Below are 23,807 nucleotides of genomic sequence, written 5' to 3'. Positions count from 1 at the left end.
AGAATCATCTCTTCCCCTCTCTCACTTTACTCTTTTAATTAAGATTAATGAAGAAGAGAAATTTGAAAGCTGACTCACTCAAGTAGTTTTTCTTATTCCATTATTATATACAAGTCCCACACTATTTTAACATGGTCTTGTGGAAATAGGTTACCTTATTCATTGGGTAGAACAAGGTAAAAGGATCTAAAATTTTTCTCTAGTTGTGTTGTATATGAAACTATATAATACAGTGACTTATTTGTAGGACAGTTATCCTTTTCCATTGTTTAAAAGACAAAGATATTTTTCTTGTGCCAAGTCACAAGCTGATTGCGTTTGCAGTCTGCCTATCCTCTCTGAATATCAAATTCCACTTCTTGTCATCTTTGCTCAGAGATGGACATATCTGTTTTCTCTCAATCTTACCTAAAATTCACAATAATTTGGCGTTTGTATTAGATATTTGCAAATTCCCTTGTATAAAATAAAACTTTCTGCTTTGTCTTACAGATAATCAGGGCAAATTTACCTGGTTTGAGGGTCAGTTCTGATACTTTAACTTATTCCCAGTTCACTTTTCGCTAAGCTGAACTGAAAGCTGCTGCATTTTCCTAGCAGCATTGGGATAATCCTGCTAAGAAAAAAATTTAAAGATAGATAAAATATTTGTTTAGAGAACAAATTTGGAGAAGTATTTGTTCTTTTTACCTTATGAAAATCAGGCCACAGGTTTTTAATCAGTGAGGCTTTATCCTAAGCCATGTGAAGATTTAGTTGAATTCCTCCCTTTTATGTCTCTTGGTGCCTTTTGTGACTAAATGCCAAATCTGAGCTTTAAGCATGTCAGAGTTGGTGTGCATAGGGAATAAAGAGCATCTTAATAGTCCCTAAGAATTTTTGACATGACAGGATGAAAACAGTAATTGTAGTTTTTCAAATTCAGCAAAGCTTTTGAAATAGGACAAAGTTACCCTGCCAAAAATCTGCAGTGCCTGCAAAAATGTGTTTGAAGATGCTCTTTTTAAAAAGCTAGAAAAATTTGCAACCAGCAAGTAAAATAAAACAAGTCTCCACAGCCCTCTTCTGCCTTCTCTCTGACACTTGCACTTGTTTAAAAAGTAAAAAATTAAAAGTAAAAAGTGCAAAATTAATTTACTTTTGAGAAGGAGGATGAGAATCAGAATAGGTGGTTTAGATTGGTTTGAGGTATCTTGTTTTCCTAAATGGAAGAAACTTCTATTTAAAAAAATAAAATAAAAAATGTACTTCCTTTCATTAAAGCCCTGGTGAATAAATTGGTAAATTGTAACATCTAGTTTTTTTTCTTGCTTTTTGATCTTAGCCTTTGTAATTGGTATACTTAAAAAAAAATGTCAATAAATAATGGCATTTCTAACCTGAACTTTTATGTTGTAAAGATTCAAAATTAAAATATGGAAAAGAAAATATAGAGAAATGAATAGACCAGTACATAGTGAGCTGTAGTTCAAGTTGATGGTTTTTTAAATTGGAGTATTAAGATGTGGCTATATTGGAATTTGATTAAAACTACAGTGCTATGTAACTATTTTAAAGAAATGAGTAGTTGAATATTTGTTGTAAATTTGGAAGTATATTTTTAATTTAAAGGACACTATCTGACCAGAAACAGGATTTTCATTTTAATTCTTTAGTTAAAGGTTCATGTAGCTCCATAAATTTTGAATGAATTATTCAGTGTTTAGTAAATTCTGAAGCTCTGTGTCCCTTGTGACTCTTCTTTGTGAGATGTAGGATACAAAACAGTGCACTGGCTCTGAGGACAGAGTCTGACAAATGTGCAGCTCTTCTTTAGCGCCAGTGTCACCCTCCTGTGCCTAAGTGTTCCCAATAGGCCTGAAGTCAAACCAAAGAACAGGTTTAAAAGAGAAAAGAGGAGAGAAGGAGAGGAAATACCCATGAACAAATGTTAATGTCTAATTATCGCCTGCGGTGTCATCAGTTGGAAAGTATGCTGACTGGTGTCCCAGGTAGAATAGTTTGGCCACCAAGACAAAAAGCATTTATCAGGCAAACCATTGGATGTCTATCCTTCCCTGTAATCTCCCTCTTAATAAACTTTAAGGGTAAGGTTGAAAGAAATTGTATCTAGTCATAGAGCAGGTTTGGGGTCCTGTTTCATGATTTCATTTATTATTTTGTTCTTAGTACACCATCTCATTTCAAGGGTTTGAGGTAGTTTAGGGTGAGGATATGTATAGAAAAGAAATGCTAAAGTCAGAGATATCAGAAACCATAAGGATGAAATGAGAAAATTCTACCTGAAAATCAAGGGTGACATGTTAATTGTGCATAAGCATTAAAGTTTGGTACTGTTTTCTGATACCAGTATATTTGAACTAAATTCCAAAAGAAACACCAATTTATTATAGTTTTTACCTGATAAAAAGTATAATAATTTTTGAGGAGAGAAACCTTTTCTGGTTCCCAATCAATGGAAAATTTGTCATGTAAATCTTAAAGAACCCAAAATGATGATGAACAGGTCCCTGTAACGGGAATTTTGCAGAAGATAAAATCACTGTTCATGTGGCCCTTTCTTATATTGACCCCTAGAAATTGAGAACATCACATTAAATATAACTCAGTAAAAAACATTTTGGTGGGAAAGTATGCCAATGGTATAATGCTTTCTGATGATCTATTTAATAATTGCAGGATTTACAACTTTTAAAACATCAGGGGACATGTGGTTAGTAGGAAACTTTTTTTCAAATAAGTTTTCTCGATTGCATTTTGATAGGGTTTGATGGCAATCTTTCATTATTGAATTCTTTGGCTGGTATTTGGAATGGAGATATATTGTATTATTGATTGAAGCTTCAGATCTCAGATAACAGTTCAGAGCTAGGCTTGTGTTTTGAAATGTCCCACTTCTTATTAGAGGTAGCAGGGAGGCTTATGATCAGAGCCTATCTGATCATAAGTCTATCGTTCTTTTCTCTTTTTCTTTCTTTTTTTTTTTTTTTTGAGACAGGGTCTTACTCTGTCACCCAGGCTGGAGTACAGTGGAGCAGTGATAGCTCACTGTAGACTTGAACTCTTGGACTTAAGTGATCCTGCTGCCTCAGCCTCCCAAGTAGCTAGGACTATAATTGTATGCCACCACAGCTGGCTGATTTTTTTTTCTTTTTTATTTCGGCATATTATGGGGGTACAGATTTTAAGGTTTCAATAAATGCCCTCCCCCCCCCCCCCCCCGCACACCCAGCTGGCTGATTTTTTTTTTTTTTTTGAGACAGAGTCTCGCTTTGTTGTCCAGGCTAGAGTGAGTGCCGTGGCGTAGCTCACAGCAACCTCAAACTCCTGGGCTTGAGTGATCCTTCTGCCTCAGCCTCCCGAGTAGCTGGGACTACAGGCATGCGCCACCATGCCCGGCTAATTTTTTTTTTTTATATATATATCAGTTGGCCAATTAATTTCTTTCTATTTTATAGTAGAGACGGGGTCTCGCTCTTCCTGAGCAATCCGCCCGCCTCGGCCTCCCAAGAGCTAGGATTACAGGCGTGAGCCACAGCGCCCGGCCTGATTTTTTAATTTTTTTTTTTTTTTTTAGAGATGGGGTCTCACTGTGTTGCCTAGGCTGATCTTTAACTACTGGTCTCAAGGGATCCTCCCACCTGGGCCTCCCAAAACACCTTACAGGTGTGATTACAGGTGTGAGCCACTGTGCCCTGACTATAACTTTTATTAATCTGTTATCTGTCTAAAATAATTCAGCTGTTTAGTTTTTGTTTTTGTTTTTTTTGAGACAGAATCTCGCTCTGTCACCTGGGCTAGAGTGCAGTGGCATCATCATAGCTCACTGCAACCTCGAACTCCTGGGATGAAGCGATCCTTCTGCCTTAGTCTCCTGAGTAGCTGGGACTACAGGTGCGCACCACCATGTCTGGCTAATTTTTCTATTTTTTGTACAGACAGGGGTCTTGCTCTTGCTCAGACTGGTCTAGAACTCTTCAAGCCATCCTCCTGCCTTGGCCTCCCAGAGTGCTAGGATTACAGGCATGAACTACCATACCTGGCCAGTTTTTTACTGAGAGAAATTCTGGTCTTATTCAATAATATGGCCTTGAAGTTTTAAGATAATGTTTACCATTAGGACTCTTAGGTTATAAAGAGCATTCCTATCACCTGGGTTCAATATCAAGAGAACTTTTTGGTTTTTAAAATTGCCCCTCCACCTTTTTTTTTTTTTTTTTTTTTTTTTTGAGACAGGGTCTCACTCTGTGGCCTGGCATCAGAGTGCAGTGGCATCATCATAGCTCACTGCAATCTCAAACTCCTGGGCTCAAGTGAACCTCCTGCCTCAGCCTCCCGAGTAGCTGGGACTACAGGTATATACCACCATCCTCGGCTAATAGAATTGTCTTTTAATTTTTCGTTATTTTTGTATGTATGTATGTATGTATTTACAGGGGGTGCTTAAACTCAGTGGTAAGAATAGAATTGTCTTTTCATGGATCTTAAAATCCTCTTGTCTTTGAGCCAGTACCACATTTTTATTTAATGACAATATAGGCATGTGACCACACTCAACTCAAAATTATCTAGAACAGCCTCTCTCTTTTATAGTAGAACATCCATTTAATGTTTATCAGAGATTTATTGAACACTTATTTTGTATAAGGCATTATGTCATGTGTTGAGAATATAGGAGTGTATAAGATGGAGAGAGTGCCTAGCCTTGTGTGGCATAGAAAAGCTTGTATGTAGTGAGCTGATTTTTAGCTGAGTTTCAGCTTGGCGCAACAAAGCCTTTTCTGGTCTCTCTAAGGGGTCTGGGAACTAAACAGGATGGTAGGGTTTTACTTAACATGAAAGTATTATATGTTAATTTTAGGAAAGCTAAAAGTTACAGATAAACAAAAATAAAATATCACTTATAATCTTACCACTTAAAGATAATTACCATTAATGCTTTGGAATATATACTTCCACACTTTTTATGTGCATATATGCATGTTTTTTTCTTTGAGGTGTAATTTACTTATATCAAAATGCACAGGTCTTAGGTGTAGTTGATGGGTTTTGACAAATGTATACACCCATGTAGCCTCACCCAGATCAAGATAGGGAATATTGCTTCACCCCATGCACTCCCTCATGCCCTTTTCCAGTAAATTCATTTCTCCCAGAAGCAACCACTGTTCTGATTTCCACTACTATAGATTAGGTTTGCTTGTTTTTTAATGTCCTGTAAGTAGAATCATTCAGTATATATACTTTTGTATTTGGCTACTTTTGCATATTTTTAGAATTTTAACTTGTTAATGGATAATACATGTACATGGTCCATAATTTTAAAGTTGCAAAGGATATGCAGTGAAGAGTTTCTTTACCACTGCTATTCATCAACCACCTGCTTTCTTCTCTAGAGGCAACCAGTGTTACTGTTTTCTTTGTCTCCTTACAGGGATTTTATATTTGTATATATATCTGTATAATGTATATACATTTTCTTACCTCCATCTTTTGCACAAATAACATAGCATGCCCATTTTTTTGCACCCTGTTTTTTTTTTTTTTTTTGAGACAGAGTCTCACTTTGTTGCCCAGGCTAGAGTGAGTGCCGTGGCATCAGCCTAGCTCACAGCAACCTCAAACTCCTGGGCTCAAGCGATCTTCCTGCCTCAGCCTCCCAAGTAGCTGGGACTACAGGCATGTGCTACCATGCCTGGCTAATTTTTTCTATATATATTAGGTGGCCAATTAATTTCTTTCTATTTATAGTAGAGACGGGGGTCTCACTCTTGCTCAGGCTGGTTTCGAACTCCTGACCTGGAGCAGTCTGCCTACCTCAGCCTCCCAGAGTGCTAGGATTACAGGCGTGAGCCACCGCGCCCAGCTTGTTTTGCACCTTTTTTAAAGCTTATAAATACAATCGTTTCATATCAATACCCAAAAAGCTTCCTTAGTCACATGTATGGCTTATTTATTGCTCATTATATTACAATTTATCAATCAGCATCACATTATTGGACTTTTAGTCTGTTGCCAGTATTTCGCTACTCCAGACAGTGCCTCAGTTAAAATCCTATGCACAAATTATTTCTCATGGATATTAGTAATATTCTTTTTGCATCCTATCAGGTGGCAAATATTGTCCGGTTGTTTCTGATTTTGTGTGATGTTAAACTTGGATCAGTGGATTCAGGTGTGGTCACCATGATCCATTGTTTATAGAGCTCCCCTTAGGGAGGTCTGTATTTTCTCCAGCCTTTTGCCTAAGTTTTAGCAGCCATTGGTGATCATTTTCGAGATTCGTTTTTTTATCAGGGATTGCAAAATGGTGATATTCTCATTTATTTGTTCCTTTTGCATGTATTGGTTGGAATTCTTCTGTAAAGAACTTTGCTGCATCAACTATGGTTGGTTACATAGTGAAATTCACAGTTGTTGCCTTAGGATGGCCTCTTAGAAATGGACCCGCTTGGGCAAAGGGTTTCTATCAAGGCTTCTTATAATATTGCTCTTAAAGATGTGGTATCAGTATACACCTCTATTATTGTTATATGAATGAAATGCTGTTCATAACTTGTAGAAATAATGAAGAGAGATGGGCCCTAGGAGATGGGCTGGCACAGTAAATGTCTTTATGAATCAGACCTGTCATCCCTTGGTTGTCTCTATTTGAGACACATACTGGGATAAATATAGTGTGACATTGGAAATACTTTCTGATGTTTTCCAATTTGTTTGCATTGAACATTTATTAATTTTGAAATTAAAAAGACAGTTAAATAATAGGAAAAAACACAATTACTTTGTATAATATTTGACTATGTATATTAACCATATTTCAAAATATAATAGCCCTCTTAGCTTAAACAATTATAAAAATCTTACTGTTTTTTTCCTTTGCAGTGACATTTCTGGGGGCAAGCCCCTGGAAGTAGAGATTGCAGGGATAGAGTACATGAATGATGATCCTGGCATGGTGGATGTTCTTTACGCCAAAGTCCACATGAAAGATGGCTCCAACAGGTATATTTCTGGAATACTTCTTTGTTTAAATCAAGAGGTGCCTAAAAGAATCCCTGAAAGTTCAATTCATTTTGATTCCTTTTCTTTGTGATCTTATTGTTATAAACAGTGTGTCGATTCCTTTTTTTTCCCATCCCTAATTTCTTTCTTCCTTTTTTAAAAAAATACTAAGCTGATATCTTAAAAAAAATTTTTTTTCCTTTGTATTTTTCTTCTTTACCAATAGCATTTCCAGAAGCAGAAAAGCTAGTATCTTGAAAGAGGAATTTGTTGTAAGAAAAAGTATCAGACTTTTCATCTGATAACTAACTGTTGAGACCTTTAGATAATGGCAATTGATAGCAGTGATCTAGTTTTCATGGAACTCAGTGGTTCCTTAGTGTTTTCCAGGATAAGAGGCAGGAAGGATGGCATTTTAGGGTAGGAATTTCAAATGTGGTATAATACAGATGCAGTGAATACCAAGACAAATGGGGATGAAAACTTTACCAACTTCATAGGATTATTAAGATTAAAGTAATCTGTATAAAATGCTTAAAGCAGTGCTTTCACATACTGACATTATCAAAACATCAATAAATGTTTACTCTTTTTAATTTTCTTCTTTTTTTTTTTTTTTTTTTTTGAGACAGAGTCTCACTTTTGTTGCCCTGGCTAGAGTGAGTGCCGTGGCGTCAGCCTGGCTCACAGCAACCTCAAACTCCTGGGCTCAAGCGATCCTCCTGCCTCAGCCTCCCGAGTAGCTGGGACTACAGGCATGTACCACCATGCCCGGCTAATTTTTTGTATATGTATTTTTAGTTGGTCAATTAATTTCTTTCTATTTTTTAGTAGAGACAGGGTCTCGCTCAGGATGGTTTCGAACTCCCAACCTCGAGCAATCCGCCCGCCTCGGCCTCCCAGAGTGCTAGGATTACAGGCGTAATTTTCTTCTTTTTTTTTTTTTAAGAGACAGAGTCTTGCTCTGTTTTCCAGGCCGGAACCTCGAACTCCTGGACTCAAGGGGATCCTTCTGCCTTGGCCTCCCAAAATGCTGGGATTATAGACATGAGCCACCACACCTGGCCTCTTTTTGATTTTTAGTATTACTGCACCTAGATCCTTCCTACAGATCCTCAGTCTGCAATCCAGGCTATTTCCAGGTTGGCCTAGGCATCCAGAGCCCTTTCCAGTGTTAATGCCATTTATCAGTCTACTCAAGGCCTTTGGTGAGCAGAGAAGCCCAGCTTGAATTGGAATTTTGTTTTTATGTGGTCTTTTTATTTAGGGTGGGGTAGAACAGGGCTCACACTGAACTAGAAATGCTGTAGAGAACATCTGAGTCTCTAGGCAGGCCCCCAAATCTATTTGCTTTCCTATAGGATCTCTTCTAAGGTTTCTCTTAATTTAAATTGATAATCTCAATTATGTCTTATCTCAATTCATTTATAAGTAAATTTTGAAGAGAAAGGAAGAAAAATCGTATAGAATGATATAAGAGCTATTTTTTGTCTTCTGTGCCAGATTTTTCTTTTCTTAGATACTTGGCATATGCCTAAAGAACATACTAATGATCCTACCTTAAAAACCAGGGGCATTGGGACTTGAGTATGCATGGAAAAAAAAAAAAGAAAAAAAAAAAAAAAACCAGGGGCACATTGTTACTTAACAGGATATCATATAATAGAACATTCTTAAACATTTCTATCAGGCTAGAGTTTGATATCTGGTATGGATCATTTACTTTGTGTTCTAAGTTATAACTATCCAAATGCCTTCACAGTATTGTAGAACTGCTGTGTACCATGTATGGGTGTTTTGAAAAAGCACAAACTGTGTTTGCTCTCATACCACACCAGTCAACACAGAAGACTTATGTGACCCCAAAATATGTGGGGATTTCTCCCCACCAGCAAGCAAGCAATCAGCTTGGTTCACAATGGATCATGGACACCAGTTGAGTGTCCTCTAATGTAATTCTGACACTGTCTATCTGGAGATGGTGTCAGATCTCACAGGGTGAGGGCTCAGTCCCCAGGACTGTGCCTTCCTTCAGATACCAGTAGCATGTCCAGGCCTTCAGAAGTTCTGACCGATCAGCTTCAAGTTGTGGTTTCCACAACTTCCTCTTTGGGGTTGATTAATTTGTTGGAGCAGCTCACAGAACTCAGAGAAACGTTTACTTAAGTTTACCGATTTATTATAAAGGATACAAATGAAGATATGTGTAGAGTGAGGTATAGGGGACAAGGTATGGAGCTTCCATGCCATCCCTGGGGACACACCACCCTCCTCCACCTGTTCTGTTTTCTGAACCTAGTCCTCTTAGGTTTTTATGGACAACAGTGTTGAAATGTAATTAGCTGCCAAGTAGCCAACGTCTGAATAGTTTGTTGGTAATTCTTTCAAGTACGAAAGGTGTTCCATGGACTGAAAGTAGTTCAGCTCACAAGTCAGACAGCCATCTACGTAGGTGTACAGATCAAGTGCTTTATATACTTACTACCAATTTCATCACACAGGATATTAAAAAGATGTGCACTCAAGGGCAGAGATTTAATAAAATATATCATTTTTTTTTTTTTTTTTTTTTTTTTTTGAGACAGAGTCTCACTTTGTTGCCCAGGCTAGAGTGAGTGCCGTGGCGTCAGCCTAGCTCACAGCAACCTCAAACTCCTGGGCTCGAGTGATCCTTCTGCCTCAGCCTCCCGGGTAGCTGGGACCACAGGCATGCGCCACCATGCCCGGCTAATTTTTTTTTTATATATATATATCAGTTGGCCAATTAATTTCTTTGTATTTATAGTAGAGACGGGGTCTCACTCTTGCTCAGGCTGGTTTTGAACTCCTGACCTTGAGCAATCCGCCCGCCTCGGCCTCCCAAGAGCTAGGATTACAGGCGTGAGCCACAGCGCCCGGCCCAAAATATATCATTTTTACTGCTTTATCAAGGATAAATGAAACTGACTTCTTAAAAAAATGTAAATGTATAGTGAAGAATATACTACTCCTACTACAGTTTGATGCCACTGCTGTAATTCATGCTAAGATGCCAGCAGTTTTACCTGCCATTGCTTTTGTACCATCAGTTCAAATGTCATCCCAGTAAAAAAGGCAAATAATGTCAACCAACAACATTTTTGAGTAATTCCCATCTCTCTTACTGCTCTAGTTTTTTGTTTCTATTGTTCTTTTTTCTTCATGAGGAGAGCCATGTTGATGTTATTTCAAAAAGATTTATAGGCCGGGCTCAGTGGCTCACGCCTGTAATCCTAGCACTCTGGGAGGCCGAGGTGGACGGATTGCTCGAGGTCAGGAGTTCGAAACCAGCCTGAGCAAGAGCGAGACCCCATCTCTACTATAAATAGAAAGAAATTCATTGGCCACCTAATATATATATAGAAAAAATTAGCCGGGTGTGGTGGTGCGTGCCTGTAGTCCTAGCTACTCAGGAGGCTGAGGCAGCAGGATTGCTTGAGCCCAGGAGTTTGAGGTTGCTGTGAGCTAGGCTGATGCCATGGCACTCACTGTAGCCTGGGCAACCAAGCGAGACTCTGTCTCAAAAAAAAGAAAAGATTTATAAATTCCCCTTTCCAGATATATGATGTCTGAGGGACTTACTCACCTCTTATTTAATTTTAAAACTATTTGAATGCCTCCTTTGTTTAAGGTATTTTGCAAGGCTGTGCAAATTGATACAGAAACAAGTAAGATGTGGCCATGTTTTTAAAGACCATTCAGTCTTTTATGTTTCTTTGTGTGAAAAGAGACAGCTCAATACAAGGGCTGTGTTGTAATAAAATACATGTTGTAATAAAAATACAAATGCTCCACTTTTTTTTATATGCTTTCATGTATAGTATTTTAAATAAAAGATTCCCTTAAAATGATTGCCTGTGAGGTGCCTGACCTTTAATAGAATGGAACCTTTTAGATCAGATTTTTCCTCAGGAAACAGCAGGGACAGCTACATTTATTGATGCATCTTTGGTTTGCTAAAGCATGACCGGTAAGGAATTTGTTTAAGGAAACTTTTACTCATTAGCTAGTAGTGAGAGGTTAGCACTGCTATGCTGAACACTGTGGCTATTCCCCTCTCAGAATAGTTTTCTTACTTTTTTTTTTTTTTTATTGAGAGACAGAATCTCGTTCTATGGCCCTGGGTACAGTGCAGTAGTGTCATTATACCTCACAGCAACCTCAAACTCCTGGGCTCAAGTGATCCTCCTGCCTCAGCCTCCTGGAGTAGCTGGGACTACTGGCGTGTACCACAACGCATGGCTAATTTTTCTATTTTTAGTAGAGATAGGGTCTGCTCTTGTTTAGGCTGGTCTCGAACTCTTGAGCTTAAGTGATCCTCCCGCCTCGGCCTCCCAGAGTGCTAGGATTACAGGCGTGAGCCACCTCACCTGCCTGGTTTTCTCACATTTTACTGAGAACACAAAGTCACCTCATCAATTTCTTCTTTTTCCCCCCACAATTTACCTGTTTTTATGTTTTCATTCTTTTTTTCTGAAGGATGGCACACGTTCACTCTGATGAGGCTAATCCCTTTACTTATTCTCGTGACCTCATTTCTTCTTGTCTCCTCAAATACCTGGCACCGTTAGTTATTCCATCCTGTGTGGCATTGCCAGTCCCCCTTCCCCTCAGGCAGTTGGCAGTCATTAGCATACACTGGGGTGAGTCTGTGATGGGGAGGCTAGGGCTGCAAAGATGGGAGGGCAACTCTGCCCACAGATGGGCAAATTTACTAAATGAAGGTTTCACAAAGAAGGTTTCTTTGCCAAATGAAGAGTTTGCAGGCTAATGGAGTAGCATTTTAGGAAAAGGGGATAAATAACAAGTGCAAAGTCACAGAGGCGTAAAAGAGCATATTTTCTAATAGAAAGTGTGAGGTGGGAGATGAGGCTGCAAAGTAGGCAGGGGCCAGATCTAGAAGCACTGTTACATGCCATGTAAAAGGAGTTGGATTTTCATTTGGACATTTGTTTATTCAACAAAAATTATTGAAAGCCCACTAGTGCCAGGCACTGTTGTAGGCTCTGAATATAGAGTGTAAAGCCAGGCACAATCATTGCTCCAGTGTAGTTTATAGACTAACAGGGAATACAGACATTAACAAACAACATAGAAAATATAATTGCGAAGGGAGATAAAGACTGAGCAGGGGGAAAATGACGCTTTGTGACAGAGGGAAAATATTATGGCAGTTTAGATTGGGGGAGAGCAAGGTCAAGGAAAGCCTCTCTAAAGAATTGATATTGGGCCGGGGCGGTGGCTCACGCCTGTAATCCTAGCACTCTGGGAGGCCGAGGCGGGCGGATTGCTCGAGGTCAGGAGTTCAAAACCAGCCTGAGCAAGACCCCATCTCTACCAAAAATATAGAAATAAATTAATTGACTAACTAAAAATATATGTACAAAAAAAATTAGCCGGGCATGGTGGCGCATGCCTGTAGTCCCAGCTACTAGGGAGGCTGAGGCAGTAGGATCGCTGAGCCCAGGAGATTGAGGTTGCTGTGAGCCAGGCTGACGCCACGGCACTCACTCTAGCCTGGGCAAGAAAGTGAGACTCTGTCTCAAAAAAAAAAAAAAGAATTGATATTGAACTGAGATCTAAAGAAGTGGAAATTTGCAGGCTAAGGGTGATGGGAAGACTCTTTCTACCTTTTATTCTAGGCAAAAGGAACAGCAGAGCAAAATCCCCAAGGCAAGAAAAAGGCTAGCAAATTCCAGGTATGGATGGGGCATGAGGAAGAGAAGTGGTGATGTAGATGGCTATATGAAGAAATTAGAGGAGCTTAGATTGAGGCAGAAGCAATAGGTAAGAGGAAAAAGAGTAAATAAAAGCAGAATAAATAAAAAGAAATCCATGCCTAAATAAATTATAATGGAACTACAGATCACTAAAGACAAAGAAGATCTTAAAAGAAGCCACCTACAAAGGAGTGACAATTATAATGACAGCATACTTCTCAATAGCAACAACAAAAGCCAAAAGACAGCAGAAATATATTTTCTAATGTTGAAAGAAAATAACTGGCAACCTGGAATTGTGTGCTTAGGAAAAAAATCCTTAAAGAACAAAGGTGAAATAAAGACTTTTATATTAATAGATGAACAAAAACTGAGAGAATTTATCGCTGTGGGATACCCATAGTAAAGGAACTTCTAAAGGATATAGTTCAGGAAAAGGAAAACGAATCAAGAAAGTCTGAGATGCAAGAAGGATAGTATGAGATGCAGAAAGCAATAAATAAAATGATTTGTATAAAACAATTACATTTCGAGAGTGTTTGAAAAAAATGATAGAACTAAGATATCTGTTAACAGCATGTAAGTCAGGACTAACTAAGTGGAATGAATTCTAGAGTTGAAGCATTCTAGGTTTTTTTTTTTTATTTCAGGGAGGGATGTTAAGATGTTAATTAACTTTAGACTTTGCTAAACTAAATGTGCATAGTAAAATTTTTAAAGTAATCCTAAGAATAGTTTATAAATTCCAAACAAGCAGAGGGAAAAAATTTAAAAAGGGACAAATACACATTCAATCCAGAAAGGGGATTGAAGCATAGAAAAAAATGGAATGAGTAGAAATTAAAAAGTAAAATGATGGGAAGAAGTCCAGATATATAATAATTATAATATATGTTAATGGAATAAACTCAACAGTATAGAAAGAGATTAGACATATGTAAAATTGAGTAATATACTTTTTTATAAGAGATACATCTACATAAAGTTGAAATAATACACAGGAAACTTTGTATTATTGTACAAGGTACTATAATTGTACTAAACAAATAGTAAAAGAAAGTTGGCATAACAGAATTAATATCAAACATGATAAGCTTAAAGAAAACATGCATTATTAGCAATAGAGAGTGCTATTATGTATGATAAAAGATTCAATTTACTGGGAAAATATAACAGTTCTTAACTTGTGTGAACCTAATTGCATAACCTTAAAGGTTAAATGAAATTTGTATAATTAATTTTTTATTAAGGAGAAATTGAGAAATCTATCTTCATAGGAGGAGATTGCAACATATCTCTCAATTATTGGTAGGTCAAGCAGATATAAAGTTAGTAAAGATACAGAATATTTTAACAATTAACAAGCTTAATCTTGTAGTCCTCTCTGGAATTAATACCAACCAATTAGAGAATTCATATTCTTTTCAGGCAAATGGAATAGTTGAAAAAAATTATTGCATACTAGATCATAAAGTAAGGCTTAGTAAATTTCAATGAGTTGGCATCTTACAGAACACTTTTTTTTTTTTTTTTTTTTGAGACACAGTCTTACTCTGTTGCCCTGGCGAGAGTGCAGTGGTGTCATCATAGATCACTGCAACTTCAAACTCCTGGTCTCAAGTGATCCTCCTGCCTCAGCCTCCCAAGTAGCTGAGACTACAGGTGCTCGCCACCACAACTCCTGGCTAATTTTTCTTCTTTTGGTAGAGATGGGATCTCGCTCTTGTTCAAGCTGGTCTTGAACTCCTGACTTCAAGCAATTCTCTTGCCTTGGCCTCCCAGAGTGCTAGGATTACAGGCATGAGCCACTGCACCTGGTCCAGATCACATTTTTTGACCAGAGATAAAACAAGCTTGCCTACAATTACCAAGTTGTTAGAAATAATAAGAGAGTTTATGGTGGGGTGGTGTATGCCTGTAGTCCTGGCTATTCAGGAGGCTCAAGCGGGAGGATCACTTGAGCCCAGGAGTTTGAGGGCAGTCTGGGCAACAGTAACACTCTATCTCTAAAAAAAAAAGGAGAAGAGAGTTTAGTAAGGTGATTGGCTATAAAATCAGTATAATAAAATCAATTGCTTTTCTATACACCAGCAACAGAGAACATCGTTTAAAAGAAAACACTATCCATTTACAGTAGCAACAAGAATTATGAGGTAATTATGAATAAATACAACAAAGCATATGCAAGACCTTTTTGCAAAAAAATTCTAACTTATAATTAAATTGGGAGACTGCCTGTGTTCAATGATAGATTCAGTTGTCCCAAATGGTTCTAAATATATATTGTTTGCAACTATATACTTATGTATAATTGAAATAAAAAGTCAGGAATAGGAGAAGGAGGCATTTAAAAGCCATTACTGTAGTCCAGTTAAGAAGCAAAGGTCTGAACTAAAGCAATAGCAATTGATACATGGATGCAAAAATAGTAAAATCTGCTAGATTTGACAATTTTCTGAGGGTAGAGAGTTAGGAGTAAGATAAATATGATCCATCATGACTAAGCTCTTTTATCTCAGGAATTCAAAAGATGGATTAGGACCAGGAAATCTAATAATATCCTACTTAATAGGTCAAATTAAAAAATAATATCTAAATACATGCCTAAAATATTTTTGGTGAAATTCAACCTACTTTTTTTTATTAAAAAAATTCAGAAAATAGAAAGATATTGCCTAAAAATATAAAATGAAAGATATTGTCTCATATATCTGTTTTAAATCAACAGTCATAGTGAATGATAATACATTAGGTTTATTTCTATTAAATCAGGAAAAAAGCAAGGTTGCCTACAATTATCATTAATAATATATATTTTTATCATTAATATTAAACACATTGTTCTGAAAGTTCTGGTATTACCTAAGCTATAAAACAGAGACAATGGAAAAGAAGATAAAATTGTCATTATTTGAAGATAACATAGTAATCTACTAAAAAATACTTTTAAAAGCTTTAAAATTGATAAGAGATCACTAAAAGTGTCAACAAGTAGCTGGACAAAGATACATATCCAAAAATTGAATAGTTTAGTGTTTACAAATTACCAAGCACTGTATTAGACACCATAGGGATATAAAAAAAATGGGTAAAATGGTCCTTAAGGAGCTTAAATCTATTCAAGAATTAATCTATTTATAGAAAAATTTTAAAGTATAAGAAAACTAAGTAGATGTTTGATAAGTGACATGAGAAAGTCACTGCTGGTAAAAGTATAAATTAATATAAGCTTTGCAGAAAGTAGGTTGGTCCTTTATTCTAATAATTTTTTACTTCTTAGACTTGCTGATTCTCCTTGTAGGAATTTATCCAGTGGACTTAATCAGTAATGTGAACAAATATTTATATATGAAGATAACTATTACAATATTATATATAACAGTAAATACTAGCAACAATCTACATAGCCATCAAAATTTCATTGGTGGGAAATGAACAATAGAACATCTATAATATATGATACATAGTATTTATATTATAGAATATATAGTATTTATATGATAGAATATCTATCATATAAATACTATGGGTTGACTAAAGTCTGTGTCTTGGGAAAATGTTCATTATAGAGTATTATGTGATAAAAGGAGATTACAAAACAGTTTGTAAATATATACTTACTTTTCCCTCTCAAAAGTAGGAAGAAAGAGCAAGAGAAAAAGTCAGTTAGTCTGGATACATAAAAATCTTACCAGTGGTTATTTCTGGATAGTAAGTGATTTTTTTCTTTTAGCTTATCTGATTTTTTTAAAAACAATGTTGGTATAACAGGCAGTGTTATATTTGTTCAGGTATTACTTAGTATACTTGGTCAGATCAAGATCAGTAGTGATTAGTGTGTGTTTGTAAGTGGTAGGATTATAGTTTGATCTAGCTCTGTTTGACTGAAAAGCCTGTGCTCATGATAGGGCAGAAAAAGGATATTAAGAATAAGTGGATATATTAATAATTTACTCTTTTGAGAAGTTTGGTGAAGAGAGAGGTGTAGATATGTATGCGTTAGAATTAAATTTCAGCTGTGCAGCCCAGAATCACTATACATAGTTTGCCATCTTCCTTTCACAGCCAAGCTTCTTCTTTTTTTTTTTTTGAGACATAGTCTCACTTTGTTGCCCTGGCTAGAGTGAGTGCCATGGCATCAGCCTAGCTCACAGAAACCTCAAACTCCTGGGCTCAAGCCATGCTGCTGCCTCGGCCTCCCAAGTAGCTGGGACTGCAGGCATGCGCCACTATGCCCGGCTAATTTTTCTATATATATTAGTTGGCCCATTAATTTCTTTCTATTTATAGTAGAGACGGGGTCTCGCTCTTGCTCAGGCTGGTTTTGAACTCCTGACCTCCAGCGATCCTCCCGCCTCGGCCTCCCAGAGTGCTAGGATTACAGGTGTGAGTCACCACGCCCAGCACCAAGCTTCTTTTTAACATTGTTTTCTCCTATAAAAATAAAAACTTACAGATGGGTACAGTGAAAATTAAAGGGCTCCTTTTCCCCCTGCTCTGTCTCTGGTTACCAGTTTCCCTCCCCAGAACAAATACTGCTGAGAGTCGTTGTCTATGCTTATAACTTTACATAAATGAGCTTCCCATGTATTTTTTTGCGGTTCATTTTTCTCATGAAATATAAATTTTATATTACTTTTATTTCAGTGTATATATAGATATTATGAAATACTTGACTACATCAGTCATTCTAAACTATAGCCTATGTACCATGGCTACACTATGTACCATGTACCATGGCAAACACTTCTTTGTTTAAAAATCTTCCATTGGCCAGGCATTGTAGCTCACACCTATAATCCTAGCATTTGGGGGCTAGATGGGAGGATCACTTGAGGCTAGGAGTTCAAGACCAGCCCAGGAAACATAGTGAGACCCCATTTTAAAAATCTTCCATCATTTTACATCATCTTTAGAATTAATTAATAATCCTCAGTTTTGCATTCAAGATCTCCAGTAGGACACTGATTTAGGGTTTCAACTTTATCACCCACTATCTTGTACCTGCCCTGGGCCCCAGCCTGCTTCACTAACTTGTCGATCCTTCATGTCTTTGTTTAGTCTTGTGACTAAAATTCCCCTCATATTACTCCTCTTTGTGTCAAAATGCTGTCTGTCTCTCCTCTTGCTACCCTTTCTTCTGTTTCTCAAGTAGACTGTAAGATTCGTAGGGGCATAGAGTACGTGTTATTCAGCTTCATGTATCTTCATGTGCCTTTCAAGTCATGGCTCATAGTAAATGTTTAATGAATGTTTGTTGTTATTTATTTAAGTCATTTATTCATTTAGCTGATTACACAAAGATGCACTGAATGCAGTTAGCTTCTTGTTCTAAGCCCATTTTCCTTGTAGCCTATTCTCATCCTAACCCAGCTATAATCTCTTCTGCTTTTTTTGTGTGTGTGTGATGGGCTCAAGCAATCCTCCTGCCTCAGCCTTCCAAGTAGCTGGGACTACAGGCACATGCCACCACACTCAGCTAATTTTTCTATTTTTTTGTAGAGATGGGTCTCGCTCTTGCTCAGGCCAGTCTCCAACTCCTGGCCTCAAGCATTCCTCCCACCTTGGCTTCCCAAATTGCTAGGATTTTGGTGTGAGCTACCGTACTCAGCCAATCTCTTCCACTTTTAAATTACCGAAAGTACCTTGTATTTCTTATGTTATTACCAAAGTTTGCTTTATAGTCTCGTATGAAAATAAAAACAAAAATTTTGTCATCTTAATAGATTATAGATCCGTTAATAACTAGGACTGGACTGTCTTTGCTTAGGTTTTTATTCTTGTAGTTATTAGCATGTCTGTATACTGTGAGCACTCAGGAGGTATTAATTGGATAGAACTCAATTAAACTGGGGGGAAAAGCCCAAATAAAAGCCTACAATTTACAGTTTCTAGGGAGTCAGTGATTATTCTGCAGTATAAACTCTTTATCTGATGGCTTTGGAATGCTTGAATTTTGTAGCACTTACAGGCCTTTAAGAGCTTAGATTTAATGCAGTAATAACTGGGTTCTCTTTTCAAACCCCAAGTATTTTTTTTAATTTTAGCATATTATGTGGGTACAAAGGTTTAGGTTACATGTGTTGCTTCCCCCCTCCCCCTCGAGTCAGAGCTTCAAGCGTGTCCATCCCCCAGATGGTGTGCATCACACTCATTATGTATGTATATACCCATCCCCTCCTCCTCCTCCCCCCACCTGCCCGATGCCTGATAAATATTATTCCTATATGTGTACTTAGGTGTTAATCAGTTAATACCAATTTGCTGGTGAGTACATGTGGTGCTTATTTTTCCATTCTTGGGATACTTCACTTAGTAGAATGGGTTCCAGCTCTATCCAGGAAAATAAGAGGTGCTGTATCACCATTGTTTCTTATAACTGAGTAGTACTCCATGGTATATATATACACACATTTTATTAATCCACTCATGTATTGATGGGCACTTAGGTTGTTTCCACATCTTTGCAATTGTGAATTGTGCTGCTATAAACATTTGAGTGCAGATGTCTTTTTATAGAGTGACTTCTGTTGTTTCAGGTAGATGCCCAGTAATGGGAATGCTGGATCAAATGGTAGATCTACTTGTATCACTTTAAGGCATCTCCATATTGCTTTCCAAAGAGATTGTACTAGTTTGTAGTCCCACCAGCAGTGTAGGAGTGTTCCTATCTCTCCACATCCACGCCAACATTTATTGTTTGGGGACTTTTTGATAAAGGCCATTCTCACTGGAGATAAGTGATATCTCATTGTGGTTTTTTTTTGTTTGTTTGTTTGTTTGTTTTTGAGACAGAGTCTCACTCTGTTGTCCAGGCTAGAGTGAGTGCCGTGGCGTCAGCCTAGCTCACAGCAACCTCAAACTCCTGGGCTCGAGTGATCCTTCTGCCTCAGCCTCCCGAGTAGCTGGGACTACAGGCATGTGCCACTATGCCCGGCTAATTTTTTATATATATATATCAGTTGGCCAATTAATTTCTTTCTGTTTATAGTAGAGACGGGGTCTCGCTCTTGCTCAGGCTGGTTTTGAACTCCTGACCTTGAGCAATCCGCCCACCTCGGCCTCCCAAGAGCTAGGATTACAGGCGTGAGCCACAGCGCCCGGCCCTCATTGTGGTTTTGATTTGCATTTCCCTGATGATTAGAGATGTTGAGCATTTTTTCATATGTTTGTTGGCCATTATTCTGTCTTCTTTAGAAAAGTTTCTGTTCATGTTCTTGCTCACTTTTTGATTTTTTTCTTGCTGATTTTCCTGAGTTCTAAATAGATTCTAGTTATCAGCCCTTTATCGGATGTGTAGCTTGCGAAAATTTTCTCCCATTCTGTAGGTTGTCTGTTTGTTCTCAACAGTTTCTTTGGCTGTGCAGAAGCTTTTTAATTTGATCAGGTCCTATTTATTTATTTTTGTTGTTGCTGTGATTGACTTTGGGGTCTTCCTCATAAATTCTTTGCCTAGGCCAATGTCTAGAAGAGTATTTCCAACGTTTTCCTCTAGAATTCTAATAGTTTCACACCTTAGATTTAAGTCTGTTACCCAGCATGAGTTGATTTTTGTGAGAGGTGAGAGGTGTGGATCCTGTTTCAGTCTTCTACATGTGGCTATCCAGTTTTCCCAGCACCATTTATTGAATAAGGATTCTTTTCCTCAGTGTATATTTTTGTCTGCTTTGTCAAAGATTAGATGACTATATGAGGATGGTTTTATATCTGGGTTCTCCTTTCTGTTCCACTGATCAATGTCCCTGTTCTTGTGCCAGTCACAAGCTTATTTTAATTACTATAGCCTTGTAGTATAGTTTGAAGTTTGATAAATTGATACCTCCCATTTTGTTTTTATTGCCTAGGATTGCTTTTGTTATATGGGGTCTTCTCTGGTTCCATATGAAGCATAAAATTATTTTTTCTGTATCTGTGAAAAATGATGATGGTATTTTAATAGGGATTGTATTGATTGTGTAGGACCACTTTGGGTAGTATAGACATTTTAACAATGTTGATTCAAAGCATGATATGGTTTTCCACCTGTTTATGTCCTCTGCTATTTCCTTCCTCAGTCAAACCCAAAGTATTATCTAAATGAAAGCTGCTTTAAGAATAAGTCATTCCTTTTTTCATAGCAACCCATATTATTATTATTATTTTGAGACAGAGTCTCACTCTGTCACCCAGGCTAGAGTGCCGTGGCATCAGCCTAGCTCACAGCAATCTCAAACTCCTGAGCTCAAGCAATCCTCCTGCCTCAGCCTCCCGAGTAGCTGGAACTACAGGCATGCACCACTGTGCCCGGCCAATTTTTTCTAATTTTTTTTTTTTTTTAGTTGTTTGGCTAATTTCTTTCTATTTATAGTAGAGATGGGGTCTCGCTCTTGCTCATGCTGGTCTTGAACTCCTCACCTCCCAGAGTGCTAGGATTACAGGCGTGAGCCACCGTGCCCGGCCGCATATTATTTTTAATTTGCTTATAAGAAAACAAGGCATAGAAAAGCTTTGTGACTCACTCATAAACAGAAAAGGATCAATGAAATAAAAATTGAAAGAATATACTGTTACAAATATAGTGACATTATTCTCAGTTATTCTCTGTGACATTAACCTGAAATTTAGTGATTATGTCTAAGTACCCTTAAGTTCTCTTAATAGAATTCCAAAATATTTGCCTTTTATGAATTCATTTATCTGTGGATGGTGAAGTTACATTTTCCTTTTTATGCTTTTCTGCACTTTATGTATTTTCTATAGTGAATATATATTATTTTTGTAATTGGGAAAAATATTAAGATAACTATGTCAGGAAGCACATCTCTCTTAACTGGTTTCCATGCCTTTAGTTTTTTCCTATGTTTCTTGCTTCTTTAAAACCCTCATTAGTTTCATGGCTACCAAGTAAAACTCCAACCCTGCCTGACCCACAGAGGTCTTCACAGCTTGGCTTCAGCCTGCCTTTCCTTTTCTACAGAATTGTTATGAGTCCTCAAATGTGTTTTGCTCTTTGATGTCCAATCTTCTGATTGCTTAGGACAAAAATTCTTTTGGAATCACCTTCACTTCTCGACTCCAATATACCAGGAAATCTGTCACTTCTTACCACCTCCACTGCTGCTGCTCCACCAGCCACATGGGTGGTTGCCATCACCTTCTAGCTGCCTTCCCGCTTCCATCCTGCCTCCACTGCTGTCTGTCCTCCACACAGCAGCAATATCATGTCATTCTTCTGCTAAAAACCCTCCAAAAGCTCCCCACCTCTCTCAGAGTAAATGGTGACGCCCTTATACTGGCCTGCAAGTTCTTCCTATCTCCCTGACCTCATCGCTCTCTCTCCCTGGTTTCACTGCAAACACTGGCTTCCTTACTGTTCCTCAGTCATACCACTCATATGCCTGCCTCGGATGTCTGCATTTGCTGTTCTCTCTCTCTGGAATGCTTTTCCCTCAGGTCTCTGCTCAAATGTCAACTTTCTCAGGGAGACCCTCCCTGATCACCCTATCTAAAATAATACACCCAGCCCCAGTCACATTTCACTCCCTCTTTGCCATTTCATTTTCTTCATGGCACTTAGTACCCCCGAGGTAGTATATGTGTGTCTGTCTGTTGCCTGTCTCCTTCCACTGCGATATTAGTTGCTTGGGGTGGGAGCTGACTTTGTTCACTGCTGTATTCCTGCCCCCTATGTGCACATCATCCTTTGAGATCTTGTTCTGTGCATTCCCTCGATGGCCTGAGGTTTGATCTTCCTTCTCTATTGAATAATTTCTTGTTGCCAATAAGCATTTTCAACTTTTTCTCCTCACTAAAAGCAAATACAAACAACCTTCCCTCAACTCCATATCTTCTGATTACCAAGGCATTGGTTTCTCTCCTTTTTTTCAAGTTTCTTGACAGAGTTATGTGCAATTACCACTTTCCCCTCCTCTCTCTGGTTCTTCCCTTGGTCCTCTGTCACAAGACTTCTGTTTCCAGCACATCAACAAAACTGCTTTGACAGAGGTCTCTAATTTTGAGAAATAAGGAGGCATTTTTTGTGTCTTTTCTTTTCATAGTGTTGTCCTGTACTGATTATTCTCTTTTTTCCCTCTTGTAAGTCTCTGTTCAGCCTCTCAACTTCCTTTTCTTACTCCTTATCCTTATCAGCTGTCTTTGCTGGTTCCTTCTCTGCTCCCTACGTAGAAGTGTTTCGTAGGGCTCTGTTTCTAGATCTCTTCTTGGCGTACTCCAAATCCCACCACCCCCATGACTCCTCTCCCATGCTTTTAAGTGCTGTTTGTGTAGTGATGATTCCTAACTCTATGGAGTTTAGATTTTCCTCTTTTTTTTTTTTTTTTTTTTGAGACAGAGTCTCGCTTTGTTGCCCAGGCTAGAGTGAGTGCCGTGGCGTCAGCCTAGCTCACAGCAACCTCAAACTCCTGGGCTCGAGTGATCCTTCTGCCTCAGCCTCCCGGGTAGCTGGGACTACAGGCATGCGCCACCATGCCTGGCTAATTTTTTATATATATATCAGTTGGCCAATTAATTTCTTTCTATTTATAGTAGAGACGGGGTCTCGCTCTTGCTCAGGCTGGTTTTGAACTCCTGACCTTGAGCAATCCGCCCGCCTCGGCCTCCCAAGAGCTAGGATTACAGGCGTGAGCCACAGCGCCCGGCCTAGATTTTCCTCTTAAGCTCCAGGCTTGGATTTTCATCTTTCTTCCACTGTCTTGTGCCACATATGCAAAATTATATACAGTATGTTAACCTTCTCCCCAAAACAACACAGCGTGACAACAAACAGATGCTTCTCCACAGCTCCCCATCTTGGTTAATGACCTGCTTGGTCATTTAAGGCAACACTTGGGAATCTTTCTTAACCATTTCCTCTCCCTTAACACAGCCATATCTGAATGAGCACCAGCCTCTCTCTCACATAGCTCTTTGGAATCCATTCCCTTATCTCACTGCCCTGCTACAGTTTAGATGTTCATCATTTTCCTCTTTATATGCAGTTCTTAAGAGCATGGACTCTGTAGCTAGACTGTATGCATTCTGATCTGCCACTTAGTAGTTTTGTGACCTTGGTCAAATTCATCACTT

The 23,807-nt window shown here is 38.2% G+C and overlaps 2 protein-coding genes across 3 annotated transcripts in view; both read left to right on the top strand.

Annotated features, from left to right (window-relative positions):
* Positions 1 to 23,807, top strand: part of PSAP (prosaposin) — a 367,269-nt gene that overhangs the window by 78,403 nt on the left and 265,059 nt on the right. The window lies entirely within an intron of this gene.
* Positions 1 to 23,807, top strand: part of ASCC1 (activating signal cointegrator 1 complex subunit 1) — a 91,239-nt gene that overhangs the window by 36,052 nt on the left and 31,380 nt on the right. For both annotated transcript variants that reach the window (XM_012762554.2, XM_076010078.1), the window contains one exon: positions 6,886 to 7,005. In XM_012762554.2, the coding sequence (XP_012618008.2) occupies positions 6,886 to 7,005 (120 nt within the window). The remainder of the gene's footprint in view (positions 1 to 6,885; positions 7,006 to 23,807) is intronic.

Source organism: Microcebus murinus, chromosome 14, assembly GCF_040939455.1.
Source record: "Microcebus murinus isolate Inina chromosome 14, M.murinus_Inina_mat1.0, whole genome shotgun sequence".
Classification (NCBI taxonomy): domain Eukaryota; kingdom Metazoa; phylum Chordata; class Mammalia; order Primates; family Cheirogaleidae; genus Microcebus; species Microcebus murinus.
Note: the sequence above shows the minus strand (reverse complement) of the source record. Positions and strands in the feature narration are given on the sequence as shown.